The 20,432-nt window shown below is 34.5% G+C and overlaps 4 protein-coding genes and 1 long non-coding RNA gene across 10 annotated transcripts in view; 2 read left to right on the forward strand and 3 right to left on the reverse strand.

The window, feature by feature from the left end:
• LOC135840889 (uncharacterized) overlaps positions 1 to 20,432 on the forward strand; it is a 402,381-nt gene that overhangs the window by 210,431 nt on the left and 171,518 nt on the right. The window lies entirely within an intron of this gene.
• bma (SCY1-like protein bma) overlaps positions 1 to 20,432 on the reverse strand; it is a 390,878-nt gene that overhangs the window by 206,485 nt on the left and 163,961 nt on the right. The window lies entirely within an intron of this gene.
• The window catches only part of LOC135840888 (5-hydroxytryptamine receptor 1-like), a 919,288-nt gene that overhangs the window by 30,820 nt on the left and 868,036 nt on the right, over positions 1 to 20,432 (reverse strand). The window lies entirely within an intron of this gene.
• On the forward strand, positions 2,400 to 3,962 carry LOC135840437 (putative nuclease HARBI1). The gene is made up of 3 exons (XM_065356979.1): positions 2,400 to 2,677; positions 2,739 to 3,025; positions 3,108 to 3,962. The coding sequence occupies exons 1-3, from the start codon at positions 2,472 to 2,474 to the stop codon at positions 3,689 to 3,691; spliced, it is 1,077 nt and encodes a 358-aa protein (XP_065213051.1). The 5' UTR covers positions 2,400 to 2,471; the 3' UTR covers positions 3,692 to 3,962.
• Positions 4,114 to 6,719, reverse strand: LOC135841076 (uncharacterized). Its single transcript, XM_065357878.1, has 4 exons — positions 5,853 to 6,719; positions 5,563 to 5,776; positions 5,279 to 5,467; positions 4,114 to 5,194 (listed from the first exon to the last, which is right to left on the reverse strand). Exons 1-4 carry the CDS (start codon positions 6,063 to 6,065, stop codon positions 4,734 to 4,736), a joined length of 1,077 nt encoding a protein of 358 aa, XP_065213950.1. The 5' UTR covers positions 6,066 to 6,719; the 3' UTR covers positions 4,114 to 4,733.

Below are 20,432 nucleotides of genomic sequence, written 5' to 3' on the forward strand. Positions count from 1 at the left end.
ATAAATAAACGGGTATGATTTATCGTTACGACAAAAAAGGGGGAATGCAAGACAAAAATAAGAGGTTTAAAGGACAGAAAAAATGAATACCACGGCCCACAAAAAACACGACAAAAAAATTACTTCAAGGACAGGCATTTTATATTGAACGGTAAAAAAATGCATTCAACGAAAAATAATTATTTTACAGGACAACCAGAAAAGCGAAATTCACGACACAATAGTATCTAGGAACCACTAATTTTATGATTAAAAAAACGGCAATTTATACAATTAAAAAGAGACTACACAGACTACACATTTGCAAATTGATAGAAAAAAAAATTCATTGCACCAATAGTGCCTTTTTGGATTTATCTGGCCTCCCAAGCTTGCGTTTTTGGCCGAAGGAAATGGATTTTGCCTCCGGGGGGGGGGGGCGAACGCATTTTTGACAACTTTGCATTCCAAGTACATGTTTACATGTTGTTCTTTTCATGAAATATGGGCATGAGCAAGTTGATAATTCCAAATTGTTTGATACAATGCTGATTTTCCAAATTCCATGTGTGAGTTTGAGGAATTCGTCAAAAGTTTTCCAATGTTTATCTGCAGATTTGAAGGTTTTGCTGATTTTCCAAATTCCATGTGTGAGTTTGAGGAATTCGTCAAAAGTTTTTCAATGTTTATCTGCAGATTTGAAGGTTTCGATCAATTTGGGGAGTAATTGAGTGTTTGGCTGTGCTGGAGGTGGTGAAAAAAAAGGAAGCAGTGCTGGAATCCCCTGGAATTTGAATCACTTTTTTGTTTTGAGCAGCCCATTGATACCCAGAGATCCACTCTTTTAAAGACGCATCTGGAGAAGTGGCAATCATGTAGACAGTTTTGAATTACAACTTTATCATATTCCATTGTACCAATTATGTGCAGTTCAAACAATATAACTAAGTATACAGGATGTAATAGTTGTCGCTGAAAATCATACTTTGTCATTCTAACACTCATATCTGTCGGGAGAAGCAGTCGTTATTCATAAACAAAAATAGTCGTGATGAAGACCTGTTTAGTCGTTTAAAAACTTCTGTTTTTAGTACCCAATTTGTCGTTAATACCCCTCTTATTGTCGTAAGACTTGCCTGTTGTTCAAACCACCTTTTTTGTCGTTCGATTAAATATTTCCCATAAATAAACTTCTCACACAGGATTTTTTTTTACATCTCAAATTACAAAATTCTAAGAGCATTTGCCCCACTTAGTTTGGGTCTTTTTGCTTTTGTTTTTTAGAACTGAAATTTCTACAATAAATCACTTGAATTTTGAAATTTTCAAGACAAAAAAATCAAATTCTTCCCATAACAAAAACATTGTTCTTTCAATTATCAAAATTGAAATTTTCAAATTCCATCTCGCATCTTTGCTGCCATGTAGGTATGGTGCACCTATACATAAGATGAGGGCAAGATTTTTTATTTTACCTACATCAAGGCAACTTGGCAATTTTTGATTCAAAATTTCCTGAATTTGAACTGATTTTACACTGGACATTCAAAAAAAATCTAACCATTTGGATATACTTATCAAATTTCCTGTTTTTAAACTCATTGTTATGCAAGGAGTAAAAATTCCAAATTGACTAAGTGAAAAAAATTGAAGTTGAAGAGATATGATCGGCTAATGAGTTCACCCATACTTTTCTAATTCCTTCAGGAATAGAATAGATCCACCTTCGATCTCCTATTCTCTAAGCATGTTAAAAATTGAAGCTTTGATGATTTTGTAAAATGCTTAGCAAATCGGAAATATTCGGCGGAGAAATAAAAGCTCTTGATGACGTCATATTCGTGACGTCATCAAAACTTTGAAGCTTAATTACAGCTTTTTAAGGCCTCTAATCGCAAAAAAAATTTCAGTACAACCATCTACGCATCACGCTAAACATTTTGAGTATTTTTTCACAATTTTCCGTCCAGCGGTTTTGCAGTGATGGCGTGACAAAGAAAACACCGTTTCAATTTATTAAGTATCAAATTTCCTGTTTTTAAACTCATTGTTATGCAAGGAGTAAAAATTCCAAATTGACTAAGTGAAAAAAATTGAAGTTGAAGAGATATGATCGGCTAATGAGTTCACCCATACTTTTCTAATTCCTTCAGGAATAGAATAGATCCACCTTCGATCTCCTATTCTCTAAGGGCCGGTTTTTCAATTGCCGGTTAGCGGCATCAGTTTACAAACTAACAGTTAGCTTAACAGAGAGATAAAGTTGGGTTATCCGTTTTTCAATTTAACTTTACCGGGTGGATAACTAACTCGAAAGGTAGCTCCAGAACAATTTGGCAACTGTGTAATAGTTGCTTCTTATTGGTTGAAATTTTTCTAGCATCACATTATCAACTGTTTGATAAGGAATATCCTTGTCATCAGTTGAAAAGTGTGATAAAAGAAAAAAACAAACTTCAACTTCAATAATTTGTGAACAAACTTCAATAAATATGGATTTGCTTGAAGGAGCTTTATATGACGACGATGAAGAATTGCAGTGGTATACGCCGAGGGATCCATATACCATCGGAGAAAGAATAAATGGATTTGACCAATATACAGAACAGAAGTTCTATGTTCGTTACAGAATGCGAAAACGTACAGCCATGTATGTTTTATCCAAAATAAAAGACAAAATAAAATCACCAACTAATAGGTATGTTACCGAAGTAATATTCATTTGAGAATAGCGAAGCTTTAATGTGTTACTATTACAGAAATCATGCGATTGAACCTGAAATAAAATTGCTATTGACACTTCGTTTCTACGCTGGTGGTGTAATGATATCAGATGCTGGAGATTTGGTGGGTGTTGGTAAATCTGCCGCATGCAATATTATACGTGATGTATCACATGAGTTGGCGATGTTGGCACCAGAATTTATTCAAATGCCTTCGAGCAATGAGACTGTGAATGCAGCAAGAGAAAATTTCTACAGGCGTGCTCGATTTCCGAGGGTGATTGGTGCTATTGATTGCACTCACGTTCGAATTCAATCACCTGGTTTGTAACTTGTACTTTAATCATGAAATGATCCGAAAGAACATTATTTTTTAAATCCGTTTCCGTTTTCAATACTTTGTAGGTGGAAATTACCCTGAAGTTTTCCGCAACAGAAAGGGTTATTTCTCTTTGAATGTGCAGACTATTAGTTCAGCAGACCTGAAGGTACTAGACATTGTGGCTAGGTACCCGGGGTCTGTTCATGATCAGACAGTGTTCAACAATTCGGATGTGAAAATGAAACTTGAACAGGGACAGTTTGGACGTGATAGCATTGTTGTTGCCGATGCAGGGTATGCTAATACAAAGTATATTGCTACACCACTGAGAAATCCGAATACAGATGTCCAGAGATTATACAATGAATCTATAATTAGAACTAGAAACCCAGTAGAGAGACAGTATGGTGTTCTGAAACGCAGATTCCCAGTATTGGCATTGGGTATGAGGATGAAATTAAAAAAAATTCAATCCGTAATTGTAGCCTGTGCAGTATTGCATAATATTTGCATTGATTTTGACGGAGATGAAGAACCTCCCCATGATCCTGAAGTGCTTGGAGTTGCATTTGATGACAATGACAACGATATTGAGCCTGAGAATGAAGATGATGCTCGAACAGCTCGAGATCAATTGTTGGCAGATTATTTTCCAGGTCTATTGTAGTAATTATAACAGATCGTTTTATTTTCGGAAATGTATGTACTTACGTAGTGTTTGCTTCGAAGCTTAGTACCGGAGTTCCTAAAAGAAGAATTTCTATATTTAAATACTTCATAAGTGTATGAAATGGGTAATTTATTTGTAATATTATAACTTCATCTATAAATCTATCAAGAAATAAAACTTGAACAATTTTTTCGTGAGTAAAATTCAACAAAAATAATAAAAGTACTTCTAGTAAAATAACATCACAGAAACAATAGGAAAAGTAGTGATTCATCTGTCATTAATTAAAAATCAATCAGGTTTTTCATAAAAAAATTTAAGAAAACAATGAAACTACTCCAAGTAAAATAACATCACAGAAGCAATACGAAAAATAATGATTCGAATTTCTCAAAAATTAAAAATTAACACGTTTTTCATGGAACAATTCAAACAAAATAATAAAACTACTTCAAGTAAAGTAACATCACAGAAACAACAGGAAAAAAGGTGATTACAATCTATCAGAAATTAAAAATGAACACGTTTTTCATAAAACAATTTGAACAAAATAAAAGTACTTGCAGTAAAAGTGTAAAACAATAACATCGTTGAAAAATTAAAACATCCTTGTGTGATCTGTAGGAGAAAATGTAGATTCAATTTTTTGTCAGTAAATAAAAACTGAGCTGGTTTGTCTAGTTACAATTTTAAAAAAATTCAACGAACACCTGAAATTCAAGGAACAAACTAAAAATAAACATAAAATATGCTAATTCAAAGGAAAAATTGAAATGAATTTCATCGTATCCTTCACGAACTGAAAATTGAACATTAAAGTCTGTAACATTGTAAAAAAAATGAAGCCAATGATGTTGCTAAAAAGTACTAAAAACACTTCAACGAACAACTAAAAATCAAGGAATAAACTAAAACTAGAAAACAACCCAGCGTAATTCAAAGGAAAAATTAAAATAAATCTCATCGAATCCTTCCGGAATTAAAAATTCAACGAATTGATCTAAAACGATAAAAAAAATGATATACCTAAACATCAGGATCACGATTCCAATTGCTTTTTCAAGATTTCACACTCTATGGTAAATTTTTGCCTTTTCCACTCATGCTCTTCTTGTAGGTGTGTTTTCTTCAAGTCGCTTAGTTCAAGCTCTCGTTCAATTAATTTTAATTTTTTCACTGCCAACTCCTCAAAGGGTTTACTTTTCACATTTTTGTGAGGAGTCCTTTTCTTACGAATTACATTTAAAGTGTTTGCTGGCGGATTAGGAGTGACAGTGGTTCGTGCTTGAATGCCATTTGCGGTGGCTGCAGGAAGGTTACCACTAACAGCAGCAGCAGGAGTTCCATTACTAACATTATGATTTGTCATCTGTGATGATTGAACTACCGCGGCACTTGTACTGGCAACTACGATGACAGGTTCAACATGATTGATATTCTGGGACAAATTTGATGTCTGGCTTCGAGGTAATGTATTTGACTGCTGGCTGTGTGTTAACCCTGAAAGGAATACGTGTAGGTAGAAGTAGCGTTAGTATGATTGATATCTGATATTCCTATTACGAAAATTGAACAATATTTTACCATTATTGAGCTGTAGCTGAGGTGATTTTCGAGTCTGCAACATAGGAGCGGAGAATTCTGCCCAATCCACAACTACATTGGTTTCTGTATCCTGTGAACTCTCGAGTTCGTGAAGGTCGTTATCTACATGTTCCTCCGCGTATCTATTATTCGCTTCATTGTTGCTGTACTCATTATTGATACCTACAACTATAGTACAGCATTAATTATTCTCTGTTATCACCGAAGTACGTATTACTCAGTGTGTATTGGAGTACTATAATGCATATTGAACACAATGTTACCTGCTGATGAATCCATCCCATACCAATTTGGTAGACCTTCTGCACTCAACTTGATATTGGCATACAGAATTTCCTCCTGCTCTGATAGTGGTTTTAATTTCAGATATTCCCCTCCACCTGTACCCATTACATGAGCTTTTTGAAGAGCTGCTCTTTTTCGAAGCATTTTTTTAACTGATTCGTATTTAGACTGTAACGATTCTTTTTTCCGAAACTGAAAAATGATATCACTTCATTAGTTGAGAAGAAAGTGAACACATAACTTGAGGTATATATTGTAATGTACGTACCACAGAAACGCTGCTTTTATTAAACTTTTGCTCGATCTCTTGCCAACATGATACTTTTTGTGAATTTGAAACTAAATCTGTCTTCTTATTTTCCAAGATACAATTATAGGAATTGCAAATAGTTAACAAGTCTTCCACCTCTCTAGAACAATAGTTATCTCCCCTCGATCTTTTTCTTTTTAAAGATTCTTCAACAAATGCAGCACTCATCATTATTATTTTTTTAACAACGCGGAGAAATGAACAGCACAAATAACAACAAATTCAACGGAATCATACAATAATTGAAAAATGACAAATAATGACAAATTCACGGCAGATGTAAGTACATCAAAAGGAAACAAAACGTACATGTAACACGGAATTCACAATAATTAAAAACCCATAGGTGACATTTTTGCTCCAGATGATGAAATGTTTACATAACATGTCTAATAACCCAGCAGTTATCACCTAACTCTCGTTTCGGATTGCCGGGTTACATTTGGCCAGCAGTTAGGGCGCTATCTATGAGTTAAATTTTAACCATTGATTGAAAAATCATTAACTGGTCGGTTAGTACTAACTGCCGTTTAAATCCCACTAACTGGCAATTGAAAAACCGGCCCTCAGAGATTAAAATTTTTCAAAATATTTTTTGTGTAGGTAGATCTCGATGAGAGATGACGAATGATGCAGACAGCACTTATTTGCAAGAGAGATAGGTGTGCTCAAAGGTCTGCGGAAAATAGGTCGAGCTGAATCAATTTGAAAACTACTCGTAGGTATAAATGGCACGAATTCGAAACATTGGCCAGTTTGTGTGTCCATAGAAGTGTTTTTTGGAGATAAAGTGAAAATCAGTGTTTCCACTTTTTTAAGCGCCGAAAATTAGCTGGAAAAGTTGAAAAATAATGCTTCTCCCTTGCGTCCAGGCTCAAAAATTCTGAAAAAATTACTCCAAGAATAACTTTTCATAAAAACCACCTTGAGAGATAAGATTTCCTTGCCATTTGACGTCGTTTTTCGAAAACTACTCTTCATAATATATTGCTCATCTAAATATTTGTTTCGAGGCAATTGAAAAGTTGATTTTGTATTCCTGGCGCAGAACCCGCCATCATTACATATTATCCAAAATTTTCATTCATTTCGGGACCGTCGCTTGCCACTAATTACAAAAAAATTATTGATCGAGAGAAAAAAGTTGCAAAGCATACCCAAACTCAACATTTATTTCTGCTCGAAAATAATTTTTTTCAAACGTGAGAGGGAGAAACAAAAGCGACCATATTAGGTATATTCCTGTTCGTTCTGACCCAGTTGACCAAATGCTAGCAAATTTTGTGCTAGCGTAAATGGTGCCGGAATTTGAGACACTTTTTTAAAAAAATGCTAGCAAATCAGTTGCGATTAGGTCGCATTAGAGTAGCAGAATTGCGCACAAATAGCTAGCACGTAGCTGGCACAAAGCTAGCAAAAAGCTAGCATTTTGTTGGCACTTTGCTCTGCATTCTGCTACGTACATGCGACTAAATCGCGACTGATTTGCTAGCAATTTTTGCAAAAAGTGTCTCATATTCCGGCACCATTTACGCTAGCGCAAATTATGCTAGCAGGAAGCTAGCATTTTGCTAGCGTAGAAACACTTTGATCAGTAAAGTAATTACTATTAATTAATTTTTAAAAATTCTGGGTGTTTCCTTTAACAGGTGGTAGTTTTCCAGGAAATTCCAAAAATTAGGCGACTGTCCCAGCTCAGAGGTAGCATAACGCTAGCAATGCTAGCATCTTGGGACAGTATAAGAAGAGTGATGTCACTCTTCTTACTTTTCAACAAGATACCACCTTGAGCTTATATTCAACTTGATGACACACTTTATCTAAGAGTAGCAAACTATACCATGAGAGAGATCGACGCTAGCAATTCGCTAGCATTATGCTAGCGCTTAGGTTGAAAAATCTCTTTATTAAATAAAAAATGGAAGTTTTTTTTTTAAATAGAAAAATTGTCAAAATTTAAAATTTGAAAATGAAGCATCAAACAAACCATGAAAATGAAAAATTTCAAAAACATTTGAACAACATTTTAGTCCACGGCAATGGGGGTAATTGCACCCCCTGCAGATCCTCCGGGACAACTTTTTCCTTAAAGGGGACATCCTAAGGAACATTTTAAAGCAAACTTGCTGAAAAAAAATTGGCCTTACTCACAAAATGGCGGCAATTTTGATTAAAAGGTCAGCCGAAATCACAGATTTCGCGTTTCAACATAGGACGTGCACGAAATTTTTCAAACCTTACAAACATAGATCGAAAGATCATGCAAAAATTCATCACCTGTCAAAATTTCAAGTGGTAAAGTACCTTTTTCGATTTTTGGTGAATTTTCAAAAATCAAATTTTGGCCAAAATGTGAGAAAAAATCAAAATTTTACCAAATTGACCAAGAAACCTGACATTTGGGATATACCCTATTTTCGACATGCCAAATCGATGGGAAACGGTTTCAACTTGTTTTGAGCAGTTCTGGAGCCTCCAGCAGATTTTTGAAACTCAAATTGAAGTTGTAAAGCTCAAATTTATTCTGAAAACTAATTTCAATACGCTACGAAGTACTGCAGGTGAATTTCAAGTCGTTTTGGAGCCTCCAGCGACTCTTTGAAAATTCCTGAAGCCTCCAGCAGATTTTTGAAACTTTAAATTTTCACAAAATTTCAGAATTTCCTAAAAGTAGCTGGAAGCTTCAAGAAACTAGAGATATGCTTACATTTTTCTAGAGCCAGATGGCTAAGTAAATGCTAGCTCAGAGATGCAAGAATATTACCTGAAGTTTCCTATCATAAAACTGTGAGCAGGTAACATATTAGTCAGTGATACGCTGGCATTAAGCGAGCAGGTATAGAGTGAGGCAAAAGCTAGCTGAGATATGCGAGAATATTGCTTGAACTTTCTTGGCATAGAATTGCAAGCAAGTATCCATCAGTGATACGCTAGCATCAGGCGAGCATGTATGAAGTGAAGTAAAAGCTAGCTGAGATATGCGAGAATATTGCTTGAACTGTCCTAGCATAGAATTGCGAGCAAGTATCCGCCAGTAATACGCTAGCATAAGGCGAGCAAGTTAAAGTGAAGTAAAAGCTAGCTGAGAGTCGCTGGAAAACAGCTCGAAAATTGCTAGAATTGAATTTGCTAGCGAAAAACTGCAAGAAAATCGCTTACTTTTAGCGAGATAATTATTGCTGGCCACAAAAGGCGAGTAAATTGCTAGCAACTTATCAAAACGCGAATAAAACGCTAGCTTTTTGCTAGCATGTGGTCAACTGGGGAAGTAAATTTTTCATTCCTGGCGCAAACTCGTTTACTTATTCTCCAGTCATTCCCAATTATTTTTTCAATTCATTTTCAGATTTTCGATCTCATTTTCAATGTAAGTACACTCGCTTCATTGTTGAGAATTTTTTGTTTCCCTTTCACAGTTTTCGATTTTGCTCGCAGTTTTCAATTTTATTTTGGAAGTTTTTGATTTTTTTTCGAGTTTTAATTTAGTTTTTAGAGTTTTCAACTTCATATTTATGGTTTTTAATTTCATTCAATTTTTTAATCACATGGTGAGGAAAGATTTTTATTTTTACTTTTATTTTTTAATTTTTTTTTACTCAGCTTTTGATGCAATTTTTGACATCAGTATTGTTGAATTTGAATTCCAATTTCTGACTTCGAATTTGGTTTTCCATTTTATTTTCTGAGATTTCCACTTTATTTTTAGAAATTTACATTTTTATTTTTTACATTGACAGTATTCACTTTTATTCTCAGTACCTATTTAATTTCGTTTCCAAGTTTTTGAATCATTTTTTGGTTGCATTTTCGGCTTTTGATATAATTTTCAGAATTACTTTCAATAGGTACTTACTTTGATTGTATTTTTGGCTTCTTGATCGTAGTTATTTTTAGCTTCCAAATCAAATTTCAGTTTTATAATTTTGCGTTTTCTTAGCACTTTCAAAGTGATCAATTCGTTCGCGAATGATTCATTAAATATGAATCAATTCGTTCGCGAATGATTCATCAAAAATGAATCAATTCGTTTGCGAATGATTCATTAAATATGAATCAATTCGTTCGCGAATGATTCACTAAAAATGAATCAATTCGGTCGCGAACGAGATTTGTCAAAAATGAATCAACTCGTTCGCGAATGATTCACTGAAAATGAGTCAATTCGGTCGCGAACGAGATTTGTCAAAAATGAATCAACTCGTTCGCGAATGATACACCAAAAATGAATCAACTCGTTCGCGAATGATTCACCAAAAATGAATCAATTCGTTCGCAAATGATTCACTAAAAATGAATCAGTTCGGTCGCGAACGAGATTTGTCAAAAATAAATCAACTCGTTCGCGAATGATTCACCAAAAATGAATCAATTCGTTCGGGAATGATTCATCAAAAATGAACCAATTCGTTCGCGAATGAAATGATTCACCAAAAAATGAATCAATTCGTTCGCGAATGATTCGCTAAAAATGAATCTATTCGTTGGCAAACGATTCGCCAAAAATGAACCAATTCGTTCGCGAATGAAATGATTTACCAAAAAATGAATCAATTCGTTCGCGAATAATTCACGAAAAATGAATCAATTCGGTCGCGAACGAGATTTGCCAAAAAATGAATCAGTTCGTTCGCGAATGAATCACAAAAAATGAATCTATTCCTTCATGAATGATTCACTAAAAATGAATTAATTCGGTCGCGAACGAGATTTGTCAAAAATGAATCAACTCGTTCGCGAATGATTCACTAAAAATGAATCAATTCGGTCGTGAACGAGATTCATCAAAAAATGAAGCAATTCGTTCGCAAATGATTCACTAAAAATGAATCAGTTCGGTCGCGAACGAGATTTGTCAAAAATGAATCAACTCGTTCGCGAATGATTCACCAAAAATGAATCAATTCGTTCGGGAATGATTCATCAAAAATGAACCAATTCGTTCGCGAATGAAATGATTCACCAAAAAATGAATCAATTCGTTCGCGAATGATTCGCTAAAAATGAATCAATTCGGTCGCGAATGAATCACAAAAAATGAATCTATTCGTTCGTGAATGATTCACTAAAAATGAATCAATTCGGTCGCGAACGAGATTTGTCAAAAATGAATCAACTCGTACGCGAATGATTCACTAAAAATGAATCAATTCGGTCGTGAACGAGATTCACCAAAAAATGAAGCAATTTTCTACATAAACAATTTGTTTGATAACAAATCAACTGATTAATATGAATACTATTATCCCTCAGTTTTCGAAAAAACGCTCCAAAGTGGGATAAAAATGAAATTCAGTCTATCTACACTCAGATTTTATCTTCTTTGTGACCATTTCGATCAATTTATTAGACACTTATTTTCAAACATTTTTGTGTTGGTTCATTTCCAAATCAATTTGGTAAAATTTTGAGTTTTTCTTCACATTTGGCTTGAATTTGATTTTCAAAAATTCACCAATAAAATGCGCCTACAGTATCTACGTACCTGAAATTTTGGCTGTTGATGCACAAAAATTTGTTGCCAGCTGGGATGCCTCCCATTCTCCTCTGTTGGTCAATTTTGGTCTAAAATGAGCAAACCATCTATCTAAATTCGAACCAAATTCGCCAATTTTTTCCTCGTTTTAAAGTTCTTATCATAAAATTAAATCGTAACCGATTTTGTGAGAAAGAAAACGTCGTAATTATTTGCCCAACTCGCGAAACATGCAGCTTTATTTTTTCCGATCAATGAAACAGTAAATTGAACCAGTTGCCAATGAGAAAACCCGAACAAAAAAATATGAACTCGATTTACGAATCGATAAATTTTTCAATCCTATTCTGCGCACAATTTCATATTCACGGTGGCAAATCGCTATATAAATTACCTACCTGATGCTCGGCTGTATAGTCGTGGCGACAAAGGTTGGAAGCTCGAGTAGAAGTGACGTAACGTGACGTGACGTGTAGTACGAGAGACGCGACGCGACGCGACGTTTCATCGAAAGAGTGAAATCGCGTACCTAATAAAGATAAAAACGTCATTCGATATGATTACTTAACGAGCATGAATGTCGAGTCTCGTCAGTCATTCAACTCGTTTACTGGTACCTATCTGCTATGCCTGGCTGCCTATTTACGCAGCTATTATTACGACACGTATATTGTACCTATCCTACATAGAAGTACTGTAAATGGGACGACTAAAGCGACGTCGCGTCGCGCACCTATCGCAGCATGAAGCAACGAAAAAAAAAATAATGGCAGGATGACAGTTTGCTGTGTGAAAAACAAATGAAACGGAATACGAGCGTCGTACTATAGGTATACTATAGGAAAACAAGAACGTACGGCAACGTTTCACCAGCTAAACTATACACGAAGGTATTTTGTGTTCAACTGTAATGTTTTCGCGCGAATAGCTTCGAAATAATGAAAAAAAAAACGACCACGCGGCCAAAAAAAAGATAATAAAAGGGGCATTGCGGTAGCAGAACCTAACTCCTTATCACGATGAGCGAGAAACGCAGAGCGCAGCTCAGGTGAGATGTAACACATAACAATGAAAATTTAAGTTGTTGCTAACTTTTTGGTGTCGGCCGAGGAGGCGAGATGTAGCGTTATTAATGCATTTGGCGCGAAAAATATAATATAATCACCTGTATACGAGTATCGCGCTTCCTGTCGTCGCTTCTCTCTCGCACTTGCCCCGTTGTCTGGTGCAGATTTCCCTGTTTCTCGCCAAATTATCCAGATATTCAAAATGTAATCAGAGAGCGGCACCGAGAGGGAGGAAAGATTCGCCAAACGAGTATTTAAGAAGCGGCCAAATTGATGTTTAATATTGAGCCACCGAGCCTTCCTCATCTCATCGTTCCGCGCTATCATCAGCCCCAAAAAGAAGGCGAGCTTCTTTAACGTCGAGCCGCAGCCGCAAAGAAGCCGACATTTTCCCAATTTATTTCTCAACTCGAACAAGTGTAGTGGAGCGGGTGTAGCGCGGAATATCTCAACTTGTAAAGTACTAAAGTGATTCGCTTACGAGTTATTTTTTCATTAAAACGGGGCCGCGGCGATGGCGGATACGAGTTTCCTGTTGCTTGGGGTTTACACCCCCTCCACCTCGGTGACTTGAGAAAAAGCTACGCGAATCGCGAAAACTTTTTGCGATACGATTAAAAGAATTAATTTGCGATTTCGTCGTCGCGTCGTCGGTTACGCTGCGCTGCATTGCTGACTATACTTACTCGTACTCGTACATACTACCCGGTAATTCCTGTCTTCTGCAATATACGAATAAATTACGAGATCGTACCGAGTTTTGTTCTATTAACTATGTTTTAATTACTGCTATTCGATGCAAAAGACCATCTCATTGTTTCATAGATTTCAAATCTAGTGCGAGGTTTGTGTACCAATGTCTGAAGTTTTACCTACTTGGAGAGTTCTTATTCGAATGATACGAGGTTGCATCTACTCTACTTAATAAATTGAAGTGGTGTTTTCTTTGTAACGCAATCACTGCAAAACGGCTGGACGGAAAATTTTGAAAAAATACTCAAAATGTTCAGCGTGATGCGTAGATGGTTGTACTGAAATTTTTTTCGCGATTAGAGGCCTTAAAAAGCTGTAATTAAGCTTAAAAGTTTTGATGACGTCACGAATATCGTTGAGCTTTCATTTCGCTGCCAAATATTTCCGATTTGCTAAGCATTTTACAAAATCATCAAAGCTTCAATTTTTAACATAGGTACTTATGTACTTAGAGAATAGGAGATCGAAGGTGAATCTATTCCTGAAGAAACTCGAAAAGTATGGGTGAGCTCATTGGCCAATCATATCTCTTCAACTTCAATTTTTTTTTACTTAATCAATTTGGAATTTTTACTTCTTGCATAAAAATCAGTTTAAAAACGGGAAATGTGATAAGTATACCTATCCAAAATGGTTAGATTTTTTTTGATTGTAAACTTAAAATTTTTACACCTTGCATAAAACCAATTTCAATACATACACGAAACTTAATAAAAATCGCCAAGTTGCCTTTATGTAGGTAAAATGCTAATCTTGCCCTAATCTCATGAATAGATGCACCACTATGCATGGCAGAAAAGATGCAAGATTGAATTTGAACATTATAATTTTGATAATTGAAAGAACAATGTTTTTGTTATGGGAGGGAAGAATTTGATTTTTTTGGCTTGAAAATAGAAATTTCAGTTCTAAAAAACGAAAGCAAAAAGACCCAAACAAAGTGAGGGTAAATGCTCTCAGAATTGTAAAAAAAAAATGTCTACCTTATGTGAGATCTCAGAATTGTAAAAAAAAATTTTATGTGAGAAATTTATTTATCTATTTTTTTGAATTTGAATAAATAATAGATTTGGGAAAAATTCGAGTTTTTGGCTTGAAAATTTAAAAATTTGAGTGATTTTTTGAAATTGAATAAATAATAGATTTGGGAAAAATTCGAGTTTCTATTTGCTAAGAATTTTACAAAATCATCAAAGCTTCAATTTTTAACATAGATAATAGGATATTGAAGGTGGATCTATTCCTGAAGAAACTCGAAAAGTATGGGTGAACTCATTGGCCAACTACTTGCATAAAAATCAGTTTAAAAACGGGAAATTTGATAAGCAGATCCAAAATGGTTACATTTTTTTTTTATTGTCAACTTAAAATTTTTACACCTTGCATAAAATCAGTTTAAATGCAATAAATTTGATAAATATTCAGAATGGTTTAATTTTTTTGAATGTCCAGTGTAAAATCAGTTTGAATCCAGGGAATTTTAAATCAAAAATTGCTAAGTTGCCTTGATGTAGGTAAATGGTAATCTTGCCTTCATCTTTGGCAGAAAAGATGCAAGATGGAATTTGAAAATTTTAATTTCGATAACGAAGAAAGAACAACGTTTTTGTTATGGGAAAAAATTGATTTTTTTGGCTGGAAAATTTCAAAATTTAAGTGATTTATTGTAGAAATTTCAGCTCTAAAAAACAACAGCAAAAGACCCAAACGAAGTGAGGGCAAATGCTCTCAGAATTTTGTAATTCGAGAAGTAAAAAAAAAATTCAATGTTGGAAGTTTATTTATCATTTTTTTTTTTTGAATTTGAATAAATAATAGATTTTTAGGAAGGTTTGATTTTGAAAAAAACAAAAACAAAAAAACGAACAGACTCGAGCCAAAAAATCCATTTGATGAAATTTTGTGGAAATTTCATGGTTCAAAATTAGAAGGTTTGATTTTGAAAAAAAAAACAAAAAAAAACGAACAGGTCCGAACCAAAAAAAATTCATTTGGTGAGATTTTGTGGAAATTTCGAGGTTCAAAAATCTGCTGAAGGATCTGAAAAATTCTAAAATTTCGATGGAGGCCAAAAAATTACTTGAACCAACCGATTGGAAAGATAGGTAAACTGATTAAAATAATCGTGCGATTCAGCTACAGTTGTGAATCGAATTCAATTTTCACGATTCAGAGTCTGATTCAAAATCCGATTTAAAATTGATTCGCGATTCATTTCCGGGATTCGAATCGCCCAATTTCTCATTCTGACCATTATAGACTCATGTTGGGATGTAGATGGTCCACTGGACTTTGGATTTTCAAAAATTCCATACAAACTTGAGATACGTCCAGCAGAGAGGGGCCTTGGGGTGAAATTGTAAATTTTATGTTGTAGCCAAAAAAATGAAAAAATTTCAAAAATTATCAATTTTTTTAAGTTACTTCAAGACGGCTGTATTCAATTCTATTTCTCGCCCGAAGGGCGGGTAATTTTGCTTGTTCTTCATAAATACAAATAGGTACTTATTTGGCATTTTGAAACGTAAAATGAAAACAATTGAACAAGTTTCTGTGTTGTTGGCACTTTGGTTATTTCATAAGCACCCGAAATCACAAAATTTTTACAGGGAAACAACTGAAGATGTTTGCCTTCAATTGGATCGAGAATTTGGTTTTTGAAAAAATCCTCCTACAACCGAAAGTTCAGCTATCTAAATTGATTCTTCGATTTTTGGCGAGTTTTTGAAAATCCAAAAATGATAATTTTTTCAGAAAGAGCAACTTCAAATTTGGATTTTATCTGATTAAAAAAAACTCAAAATTTGATTAAATTGACGTAAAAGGTTGAGATTTTGTTCGTATCCTATTTTGAAACTACCGAGTCGATTGGTAATGGTTACGAGCATCCAGCAAATTTCGACGAATTTTTCTTTTTTTTCCGAAAATAATTGCTGGAGAAAAATTTGGAAATGAACCAGCACTAGAAATAGATTGATCTAAATGGCCACAAAGATGGTAAAATTGATTTTAGGTACATTTAATTTATAGTCCGGCATATGACAATAGGAGTAATTGCACCCCCCCTGCCGATCCTCCGGGACAACTTTTTTCTTAAAGGGGACATCCTAAGGAAAATTTTAAAGCAAACTTGCCCACAAAAAAGTTGGCCTTACTTACAAAATGGCGGCCATGTTGATTGACAGGTCAGCCAAAATCGCAGATTTTGCGTTTCAACATAGGACTTGCACGAAATTTTTCAAACCTTACAAAGGTAGATCGAAAGATCATGCAAAAATTTATCACCTGTCAAAATTTCAAGTGCTAAAGTGCGTTTTTCGATTTTTGATGAATTTTCAGAAATCAAATTTTGGCCAAAATGTGAGAAAAAATCAAAATTTTACCAAATTGACCAAGAAAGCTGAAATTTGGGATATACCCTATTTTCGACATGCCAAATCGATTGGAAACGGTTTAAACCCGTTTTGAGCAGTTCAGGAGCCTCCAGCAGATTTTAGAAAGTCGAAATTCCCACAAAATGCCATCAAATTGGAGTTGGAAAGCCGAAATTTATTCTACAAACTAAATTCAATACGCTACGAAGTACTGCAGGTAAATTTCAAGTCGTTTTGGAGCCTCCAGCGACTTTTTTGAAAATTACTGGAGCCTCCAGTAGATTTTTGAAACTTGAAATTCCCGCAACATAATTTATCAAATGGAGTTGGAAAGCTGAAATTTACTTCACAGACTACATGGTGGTTTCAAATGGTTTTGAAACTTCCAGCTGCTTGTAGGAAATTTCAATTTTCCAAAAAAACGCCAAAGGTACAACCTTTCAAAAAGTTGCTTGAGGCTCCAAAACGACTTGAAATCCACCAGCAGTCAACTTCGTAGCGTATTGAAATTAGTTTTCAGAATGAATTTTGGCTCTCTATCTCAGTTTGATGAAATTTTGGGGAAATTTCAAGTTTCAAAAATTTACGGGAGGCTCCAGTAATTTTCAAAAAAGTCGCCGGGGGCTCTAAAATGACTTGAACCCACCTGAAGTCGTCTTCAGAGGGTGTTAAAATTGGAGTGTACAGTAAATTTCAGCTTTCCATCTCCATTTGATGAAATTTTGTGAAAATTTAAAGTTTCAAAAATCTGCTGCAGGCTCCAGTAATTTTCAAAAAAGTCACTGGAGGCTCCAAAACGACTTGAAATTCACCTGCAGCACTTCGTAGCGTATTGAAATTAGTTTTTAGAATAAATTTTAGCTTTACAACTACAATTTGATGGAATTTTGTGGGAATTTCGAGTTTCAAAAATCTGCTGGAGGCTCCAAAACTGCTCAAAACGGGTTGAAACCATTTCCAATCGATTTGGCATGTCGAAAATAGAGTATATCCCAAATTTCAGCTTTCTTGGTCAATTTGGTAACATTTTGATTTTTTCCCTCATTTTTGGCCTAAATTCGAATTTTAAAAATTCACCAAAAATCGAAAAACCCACTTTAGCACTTGAAATTTTGACAGGTGATAAATTTTTGCATGATCTTTCGATCTGTCTTTGTAAAGTTTGAAAAAGTTCGTGCAAGTCCTATGTTAAAACGCAAAATCTGCGATTTTGGCTGACCTGTCAATCAAAATGGCCGCCATTTTGTAAGTGAGGCCAACTTTTTTTTGGCAAGTTTGCTTTAAAATGTTCCTTAGGATGTCCCCTCTGAGAAAAAAGTTGTCCCGGAGGATCGGTGGGGGGGGAGGGGTGCAATTGCTCCTATTGTCATATGCCGGACTATTAGTTTAGAGCGTTTTTTTGAAAACTAGGGAATTCGAAAATCCGTAGGAGGCTTCATAATGGTTCGAAACCGTGATCAATCGTCCAGAGAGATCAAAAATAGAATACCTACAAACCAAATTTCAGCCTTTTATGTCAATTTGATCAGATTTTGATTTTTTTTATGAAAAAAACGGGCCAAATTAGAATTTTTTTATCAGTCATAAATCAAAAAAATATATCTTAGTACTTGAAATTCTCGTTGATGATGGTGTATTTTGGAAAGGTCCTCTTTCGATTCCCTTTTGTCAGATTCAAAAAGTTTAGCTGAAAATTGAAACGAAAAATCAAAATGAAACTGAAACCAAATCAGAATATTCTATACATTAAGTACATATATTCGAAACATGAGAACACTGGGGAAAAATAGTAAATCCTCCATTTTTTTCTGCAGGGCTAGTTTTAGCTGCGATGAGTGATCTTTCGATCCAGTTTTGTTCAGCTGGGATACTTGAAATGTGTCTGATTTTTTCCCTCCTGGCGCAAAACCCATCAATTTTGTTCGAGGATGCGGGGAGAGGGAATAACAAGAAAACTCCAACCTCGAGATTATAACTCGAATATTACTTTTACAAACGTAATGTAGAGTAAGCGAAAGGTCCTACTCCTTTTCTGTTCGTTTGAAGGCATTAAGAGACGAATTTGTTATTCCTGGCGCAGAACCCGCCTACTCTTACAATCAAAGTTTCTCATCACATGTACTCAGTCGTTCTTGCAATGTAACTAAACACTCATTTTTTCTTGCTTTTACAATCTCTAATTCACTCTTTGAGGTGGTTTTGTGTTCATTTTTCGGAATTTTATTTTTTTAGGAGTGTTTTTACACATTTTTGTCAAAGAAAGGTTTCTTTCATTTTGGAAAAGTGCACTCGCCACATGTAAAAAAAATCAAAGATTTTGATTTCTCAGAAATTTCTATATATGAATTATTTCAAGTTGACATTGGTCTAAACCTGAATTTAGGCTCAGTGGGTCTCCTAGAAGAGAGTTCAGGTGTTCCCAAAAGGGTGCAATTCAAATTTTAAATAAAAATAATTTTAAAATGTGAAAAAATTGACTATTTTTGTTGGCAAAATTGATACCGTAACCGTAACGTTTATGCTCGGTAATTTTAGTTTTTATTTTTAAATAAAAAATAAAATTCGTTTCGCGAATTCTAAATATCGCTGGTTATGTTTTTAATGAAATTTTGTTCTTTTCGTAAAATCGCGTAAACTGTTGGCTGTTAAATTATCGTTTATTTTTCGTTGTATTCGTTATGTATATAAGTTCGTCGTGTTAATATTGATTCAATCGTCGAGTTATAAAGTTGTCGAGCTTCTGCTCAATTTTGTTTTTGTTTTGGTTCATTGACTTAGGTCATTGACCGAGTAAATAAATATTTCTATTTATTTTGAGTCGTTATGTTTTAGTATGTCGAATTGTTTGATTAAAAGTCAATATTCTTTGAGTCAGATTTATCGATTTTGATCGATTTATCGTACAATTTTAAATTTAGATTGATGGTACATAAGCATATTATGCAAGAAATTTTTTTTGACCAGAATTGGCCAATTTGGGGTGGGGGGCAAAATTGTGAAAAATTGTCAATTTCACATATTCGAAAAAAATTGCGAAAAATTTCTGAAATTTTTTTGATTTCTCAAAATTAGCAAAAATGATCAAAAAATTGGCACGTCTGCGTTCCAAAATACATTCTCCAGTTTTAGAAATGACATCTTCCGATATTTTGGCATAATCAATGCGAAATATGTGCAAAGAAAAAATTTTCAAAACACGAATTTATCCAAAAAGTGATTTGCAAATTTTCAGGCGCTTAGTAGAACCCTAAAAAAAGGTCTTGGATTTTGACGGCAGTAACATAGATCGACGCAAAATCTCAAATACTTTCATTCGGTACTACATAGGTCATTTTTCCTGAGACAGTTCGAAAATTACTCCTCTTCAAAGGGTCAAATCTCGCCTCTGGGGCCAACATTTTTCATGGGTAGCTTTCAACTCAAAATGAAAGTTTCTGATGAATTTGGTCAAAACCCAACGATTTTTTTTTCTTCAAGGTGTTACTGAGCAATTGAAAATTTGAAAATTCGTTATTTTTGGGTATATTCGTGTTTTAAGAATTTTTTTTTATTAAATATTTCACTTTAATTGAGCCAAAACATCGCGAGATATTTTTTTTAATACTGGAAAAATATTTTGAAATGCAATTGTGCAAAATTTTTTGGCCATTATTGTAATTTAAAAAAAAATAGAAAATTACCCACTCACAATAATTATTGAGAGTTGTAATTTTTGAATTTCCAATTTTTCATTCAAGCAGCTGAATTTTTTTTTGCAAACTATGCCTAAGCATCGATCCTCATGTTTTGATTTTCAAAAAAATGAGCCCGAAAATGTCTCTTGTGAGTTGTCATGCAAAGGCCAAGACTTGCACAAACACCATCTAACTTG

Source organism: Planococcus citri, chromosome 3, assembly GCF_950023065.1.
Source record: "Planococcus citri chromosome 3, ihPlaCitr1.1, whole genome shotgun sequence".
NCBI lineage: Eukaryota > Metazoa > Arthropoda > Insecta > Hemiptera > Pseudococcidae > Planococcus > Planococcus citri.

What these genes read in the sequence shown, in the direction of transcription:
- LOC135841076 (XM_065357878.1), bottom strand. Translation starts at nt 6,065, where the DNA reads ATGATGAGTGCTGCATTTGTTGAAGAATCTTTAAAAAGAAAAAGATCG. An exon ending in ATAAAAGCAGCGTTTCTGTG is followed by an intron (nt 5,777 to 5,852) that starts GTACGTACATTA and finishes ATCATTTTTCAG; the next exon opens with TTTCGGAAAAAAGAATCGTT. An exon ending in TCAGCTACAGCTCAATAATG is followed by an intron (nt 5,195 to 5,278) that starts GTAAAATATTGT and finishes TATTCCTTTCAG; the next exon opens with GGTTAACACACAGCCAGCAG.
- LOC135840437 (XM_065356979.1), top strand. Translation starts at nt 2,472, where the DNA reads ATGGATTTGCTTGAAGGAGCTTTATATGACGACGATGAAGAATTGCAG. An exon ending in ATAAAATCACCAACTAATAG is followed by an intron (nt 2,678 to 2,738) that starts GTATGTTACCGA and finishes TTACTATTACAG; the next exon opens with AAATCATGCGATTGAACCTG. An exon ending in CGTTCGAATTCAATCACCTG is followed by an intron (nt 3,026 to 3,107) that starts GTTTGTAACTTG and finishes AATACTTTGTAG; the next exon opens with GTGGAAATTACCCTGAAGTT.